This window comes from Falco punctatus, assembly GCF_963210335.1.
Source record: "Falco punctatus genome assembly, chromosome: 4".
In the NCBI taxonomy this organism is placed as follows: Eukaryota; Metazoa; Chordata; class Aves; order Falconiformes; family Falconidae; genus Falco; species Falco punctatus.
Window position 1 is genome coordinate 38,216,870 of NC_137583.1, and position 6,808 is coordinate 38,223,677.

At 57.5% G+C, this 6,808-nt stretch overlaps 1 protein-coding gene across 3 annotated transcripts in view; it reads right to left on the reverse strand.

The window, feature by feature from the left end:
• WDR90 (WD repeat domain 90) overlaps positions 1 to 6,794 on the reverse strand; it is a 31,934-nt gene extending 25,140 nt beyond the window's left edge. The window contains exons 1-10 of one of the 3 annotated variants that reach the window (XM_080383505.1): positions 6,488 to 6,794; positions 5,488 to 5,579; positions 5,206 to 5,382; positions 4,809 to 4,926; positions 4,163 to 4,333; positions 3,099 to 3,222; positions 2,276 to 2,343; positions 2,072 to 2,181; positions 963 to 1,193; positions 264 to 332 (exon numbers count right to left, since the gene is read on the reverse strand). In XM_080383505.1, the coding sequence (XP_080239631.1) occupies positions 264 to 332; positions 963 to 1,193; positions 2,072 to 2,181; positions 2,276 to 2,343; positions 3,099 to 3,222; positions 4,163 to 4,333; positions 4,809 to 4,926; positions 5,206 to 5,382; positions 5,488 to 5,579; positions 6,488 to 6,497 (1,170 nt within the window). In that variant the 5' untranslated portion in view covers positions 6,498 to 6,794. Of the gene's footprint in view, positions 1 to 263; positions 333 to 962; positions 1,194 to 2,071; positions 2,182 to 2,233; positions 2,344 to 3,098; positions 3,223 to 4,162; positions 4,334 to 4,808; positions 4,927 to 5,205; positions 5,383 to 5,487; positions 5,583 to 6,487 lie in introns of those variants that run through there. The other 2 variants (XM_080383504.1, XM_080383506.1) reach the window with 2 other exon arrangements.
• Positions 6,795 to 6,808: the final 14 nt, after the last annotated feature.

Here is a 6,808-nt window from a genome sequence, read left to right on the forward strand (position 1 = left end):
TTAATAGATGGACTAGATCTTAAAGGTCTTTTCCAACCTAAATGATCTATTCCAGCTATAAGGCCCCCATAATTTTTAATTCACCGCCATAGCAGCAGAAGACCTATGCACAAACATAAGCTTGTGCCTATCTGCTTTGGGGTGATTTTCCCCATCAAGAAGTACAGGAAGGGTGGCACTCAGCTGCCTTTCGTGCCTGCAAAAAATCAATACACCGGCCACGTGATTACAGATCAACTCCCCAAATCACCTGAGTTACTGACCCACTTGGTGCTGCAGCCTCCGAAGCCAATAATCATTCTCAGCTTCAGGATGGGATCTGGTAAAAGCCTCTGGAAAAGACAGACAAAGTGTTGTAGAGCTGGATGGAGGTCCTCAGCCCACAGGGCCCTTCCGTCCCCATCACTTGTTTCTCTCTAAAGCACAGAGGCAGCTTTGGTCCCCTCCTGCTAGAGGGGATGGCTTTAAATTACTGAACCTGGCAGAAGTCGGAGCTGGCTGGAGGGAGGAGCTGGGGTTTGCCGGTGTTGAGCAGCTCTCCCACCCAGGCTGGGGGTTGCAGCCAGCCCTTCCCAGCGCCCTGGCAATGCCCAGAGAGCCGGTGGCTGCTGCGGGAAGGGCTGTCCTCTTACCCTGCAGGCAGAGGTCCACCTGCAGGCTGGCATGCCTGATCCAGGGTCCTTCCCGTACATGCTCTGGGCAAATTAGCAAACATACGTTATTGGCTTAAGGCCAGTGCACTTGATCACAAGGTCCCTCTTTCAAGGCAAGTAAGATACTAGTGGAAAGGAGAACTGCTAGTCACAAAAACTAACACCAGTGAAAGAACTCCATAGGATTAACTGAAACTCCAGCCTGAAGCTTGCATCTCCTCTTGCTGCTTCTGGCAGGTTCACAAGCACCAGCCCTAAGCGTCCCAAAGCCACTCTTGAGCTCCTGTGACTCCTCAGCGCTTCACCCACCTCCTCTGAGCCGAGGTGGACAGTTCGGCTGGCTTGTTTGTTCTTCTGGTGAGCATAGACGTGGATGGCACCATCACTGACTGCCGGTGACTGCCCGGTGTCCCCAACACTGGGTAGTCGCTGGTGCTTCTCTAGCTCCTGGTTCCCAGCAGGCATGGCTCCCCAAGGCCCTGGGGCTGTCAGGTGAACCTCAGGGATGCTTTTTGTAATTACCCGACACTGGCGTGGCATCTGAGAAAGAGCAAAGCCTCAGACAGAGCTCAGCCCTCCTCCCAGCACCTTCCACCCACCACAAAGGCACAGGGAGACAACCACATCTCCCCAGGTGACTCTTCACAGCAAATACAAACAAGGAGGGAGAGCATCCCTGTAAGTACCTAGCTCGGCCAGGTACGTTAACCAGCTGCTCTCCCTACGCTGCCAGTGTTGTCTGTGCAGAGTAAACCAGAGCTCCAGGAAAGATCCAGCCCTGAGCAGTCTCTGAAGGGCTGCCCTCTCTCCACTGAGCAGGGGAGGCTAAAAGCACCTGGCCAGGCTGCTTGGTGCTTCCCAGTTCAGAACAGCAGAGGGGTCGGACTCCTCACTTTCTCCCTCTCCACAGCCTGAGAAGGATGGCTTTCCCCAGTCCCTCTCCAAAAGCCCACCACCACGCTGATTGCAAGCACCAGCTCCCACACCACCACCAGCAGGGAAGGGCGAGGGCAGCAGCCTGCAGTCCCAGCCATCCAGACTCCACACACTGCTCTGCTCCCCGAGGGCACCCCATCAACTTCTTTAGTCGCCAGTCCTCATTCCTTATCTATAATTTGAAGACACAACTATTTGCTGGCTCAGTTGAGACAGGGAGGATAGATGTCTGGAGATTAAGAGGTACTCGGCATTTATCTTGTCTCTGCTCTGTGCTGTGCCATGCCAAACCACCCGGGCATTAACTGACCACAGGGTCAACAGACCATGCCCAGACCAGGGGGCTGACCTGCCTGGATCAGCTGCAAATGACAACAAGCACCTTCTACATCTTAATTAAAGGAACTCAAAGACAAGGCGTGGCAAAAACTCCATGCGAGGCAGGAAGGAAGAGGCTGCAGTCTCCTCCACGGTGCACTTACAGCTTTGGGACTGATTATCTGATGGATGAGGGACAGTCGGTCACGGACTGCTTTGGTGAGTGTCACTGGCTGGGGCAGCTGGCAAACGGGGTCCTCTGAGACTTGGCCACCTGGGCAACATGAGGAGCAGGTTGGGCTCTTCTGGAAAGCCAAGGCACCCACCTGGGGTGGCACAGCCTTGGCTGCTGTCCCCAGCCTTCCCACCTGCCGCAGGACCAGGACAGCTCTTCTGGATGGAGTCGTATGGTAGCTTGGACCCCTCGGATGGGAACCTGAGCAAAATCAGAGGAAGGTGCCATGTAATCGGGATATCGCGCTAGCACCCACAAATCCTGGCACAAAAGTCTCTTCACTGTCTCCTATAAGATTCCCTGCTTTTGCCCCACTGTCTCTGAAATATAAGGATACTAAAGTACCTCCCAAGTCTGATCTACAGCGTTAGTTTCCAGGGGTTAACTTGGCACCACGAGCGCTGGGCAAAGCCGCTAAGCCAATGACTGGAACGAGCTGCGATCTATGACCAACACGATCCTCTGGCAAAAACCTCACCAGCGATGGGAGCCCAGCGGTGAAGCTGAAGAAGGTACACTGACACCTGACCCTTGATGAGGCATTACAGCTGATGACAACACAGCAGCCCGTCAGACTGCCCCTTACATTAGCAAGGGGCTGAAACGCTCCCTAGGAACAGCACGCGCAGAGGAAGGCTTGCGTTATGCTGGTAGCCACAGGAGCAATCCCAGCAAGAGACCGAGAGAGAGGACTGGTGTCCACGCCAGGCACAGGAGTGCTCTACAGCCTTTTTCCTGCCCCAAAACATCACCGATCAGCAGTTAAGCTCAGACCAGGGCAGATGTGTTAACTCCACCAAAATGCTGGTGTTGGGGTGACCAAAATGTCTCCGCTTGAGCCCCAGGTTTGTCTGGATCCATCATTCCTCAAGCAGCGTTCCCCATCCTGCCTTCCCCCAGGAACAGGGAGGTCGTGGAGCCGCCACGGGTCCGAGCATGGCCAGGAGCAGCCATACCTGATGTAGTCGTAGAGGTCATGCCACTTCTGTCCCTCCGGAACAGGGAAAGCCATGTCCCGCGGCATGGGAGCGACCCCGCGGCAGGCCAGGCCGGCTTGCTGGGCCTCAGAGAAGGTCACACCTGGCAGCATGGGGACAGATAAAGAGAGTGAGCTCTCCAAGGCCTGCGGAGCTGGCTGAAATCCCTTTTTCTGTGGGACGTTGGCACAAACTACTTCCCTCTGTGAGAATGCCTGGAAAACAAAGATTACAGCCCTAAGGTCTGTAACAAACTAACGCACCTTTGCACCAGATTCCTGAAACTCCCAACCTCCAAAGAAGACCCCAGAGCATAAACTCTCGGTGTCGAGTTATAAATCTGCCAGGCCAAAGATTCACTTAGATTTCTGTTCAGTGATTCAGCAGTTTCACATGATTTGTGTTAAGGCTCTTTTCTCATTTTCTCATCTTCTTTCCTTCATGCATTTGTGAACTCATGAAAGTCTCCATGAGATCACAAGTTTCAGGAATCTGAAAGCAGCATCTCTAACTCCCTCCTCACTGATGCCTTCTGGCAGGTCAGGCAGTTCAGGCAGATTTGCAGCACAAAAAAAGAAAGGCAGAAACAAAGGTTTTGACCTAAGTATCTCTGCCACATTGAGCAGGTGAATAAAAGAAGCAGGTTGAAAGATTTCCGAGACAAAAAAACCACAGGCTCTTCTAGCAGATAAAAGCACAGGCATTAGAGGAGCGAGGCTTTTTAACACCTTTTTTTCCCCTGAAAAAATATTCTGACTTTGGTAAGATATTTAACTTTGCTCTTACTGTTCGCTTTTACAGCTGGAAAATGAGAGGACTGCTGCCTCCAGAGGTCAGGAGATTGTATTCACCAGCTTAACGTTGTATTGAGTATTTTGCCCTTTCTGCTCCATATCGTACTGCTACAGCAATAGCAGCCCAGGGCAAACAGCCCTGCTGGCATCACGCCTGCAAAAACAGCTTTAAACCCCCCCAGGTCCCATGCAGGCTGGGTTGAAGTCACAGGAGAAACCTGAGGCTGCCCCGAGGTCTCGGCTCCCCACCTGGGTCGAACACCAAGTCGCTGGTGCAGAGGTTTTTCACCAGCAGATTGGAGCAGAGCCTGATGCTCTTCAGGTGGCTGTAACGGCGGTTGAGGTAGAGGGAGAGGATGGAGTGGAGGTCAAGCACCAGGCAGGTCCAGCGCACATCACCAGGGGCTGCCCCCACCAGACCTGGGGAGGAGAGTGGCAGGTGGCAAAAGGGAAAACAGGAAAAGATGCTACAGACCTCGGACCTTGCGGAATGGGAGACGCAAGATGAATGCAGTTGAGTAAAAAGTATTTATCAGGCACAACTCCCACCAGGCTTGGCTTGTCTGGGCTAAAATGGGAGATGGGGAAAACACGCCTTAGAGCTCACTACTGCAGCACAGGGGTGGGAAAGGACAGACAAGCAGCCCCGCTGCCTCCATGGACACGTGCCCAGCCTGACATGGCACCCTGCTGTTCGGGAGAACAGGGATGGGGACATCCCTCCTGGGAGCTACAGCTCCCACCTTCCAGCTGCTGAGTCTCCTCTCAGAACCACCCCCCTTCGCCCTCCTCAAATACATCAAGTCAACTTCTGAACTCTATTTTCTACCAATTTATTTTGGTGGTGATGTGCTAGCCCAGTGCCACCAGTGGCAGCCCCCCGCACACTCCTCACCGCGCCTGGATGGTGAGCCCTTGGCCGCTCCGCAGATGAAGGGGAACTGCAGCCAGGTGGCCGTGGACTTGAACTCCTTGAAGAGGGTGGAGAAGGAGATGCGAACCACCTGGTTTTCCTGAGCAGACAGACACACACAGAGCTCTAGTCACCCTGGTGGCTTCAGCAGGGAAATGCTGCAGAGAATAACGCACATGGTTGTGTCTCCTGTCCCCTCGGTGGCACCTGTCCCCAGTGGAGATGCCATGAGGATGGAAGCCATCCCCACCTCGGGGTAACCCCCCATCAGCAACAAGAACCGGCCAAATTCTGCACACCCCAAGAAGACCACCGCTGCCACCCTCTGGTCCTTCAATCAGGCCACGACGGTTCAATGAGGCCACCCCATGTCATGTACCTTGGTGGTGACATCCAGGTGGACCACGAAATGCTTGTGGGGCATGGGCCTGAAGAGCAGGTAGAGGTAGCGCCCCACCAGCCCCAGTGTCTGCGTCCCTGTCCGGGGCAGCTGCAGGTAGCTGCTGGCAGGGGTGGAGCTCCGGATCCGGTACACGGTTCCCTTCAGCCTCGTGTCCTTCCAAAACCAGGGAAAGGGATGGCAGGGGGGATGGGGGTGTCAGCACTGCCCACCTGTGGCTGCCTCCCCCCCCCCACCCCATGGTGCCGGTGTCCCTGTTACCTTGAGGGCGGCCACATCCCCCTCCCTGGCGGAGCGCTTCCACTCCTCCACGTGGAAATGCTTGAAGATGTTCAGGTAGGGATGCTGCCAGGCTACTGGTACCAGCACCGGGATCAGCAGGGGGACAGTACCCCCACCCGGATGTCCCCCGTTATTCCTTGTACTGGGGACTCTGCCAATACCTCCATGTCCTGGGGACTCTGCCAATACCTCCATGTCCTGAGGTCCCCCACCCTGTTATTTCTGCACCCTGTGCCCCCGTGCCCTGGTGACAGCCCCCAGTACCCCCATACTCCGCGCCCCTCCAACCCCGGTGATGCCCCTGGTACCTCCGTGCTCCGAGTCCCCCCAGCCCTGGTGTCGCTCCTGTGCCTGGAGCCCAGTGATGGACCCGGTAACGTTGTGCCCCTAGTCCTCCCACCCCAGTGACACCCCAATACCTCCACGCTCCGAGCCTCCCCCTGACCCGAGTGCCCCCCCCCCCCCCCCCCAGCCCCGGTGATGGACTCAGTACCTCCATGCTTCAAGTCCCCCCAGATCCGTGTCACCCCCACAACCGGTGACACCTCCGTTTATATCCCTGTGCTCCGAGTACCCCCAGCCCCGGTGTTGCCCCGGTATGCCCGTGCCCTGAGCCCAGCAGCCGCGGTGCCCCCTCGGTACCTCTGTGCCCCGGGCCCAGCAGCCCTGGTACCTCCATGCTCCAAGCTCAGCAGTCCCGGTAGTCCCCCAGTACCCCCGACCCCAGCAGCCCCAGTGCACGCAGTACCCCGGTGCCTAAGTCCAGCGGTCCCAGTACCGTGGAATCAGCAGCCCCGGTGCCCCCATGCCCCGAGCCCAGCAGCCCCGGTACTCCCCGTACCCGAGGTACCCCGGTGCCCGACTCCGGTACCGGCCCGGTACTCCCTTGGCCTGAGCCCAGCAGCCCCGGTACCGCCCCGGCACCCCCAGCCCAGCCGCCCCGGTAACCCCCCCCCCCCCCCCCCGGAACCGCCACTACCTGCCGCCATGGCGCGCGCCGCCGGCTCAACCGTCCCGCGCGGCCGCCGCCAATCCGTGCGCGCCGCCCGCAGCCACACCCTGCGGGGCGGGGCCTGTTGCGCGTCACGTGACCCCGCCCCCTCGGACGCGCAGGGAACGGCCCCCCGCGGCCGCCGGCCTGGGCCTGGGGGCGGCGATCGCGTTACAGGCGGGAGCGAGCCGTCGGGACACGGGCGGTTTATGTGGAACGCGGGGCTCAAAGGGCGGGGGCCTCAGAGGACCGGGGGGGTGCTCAGAGTTGCCGGGGGGGCGGTAGTGCTCAGAGGCCCACGAGGCTCAG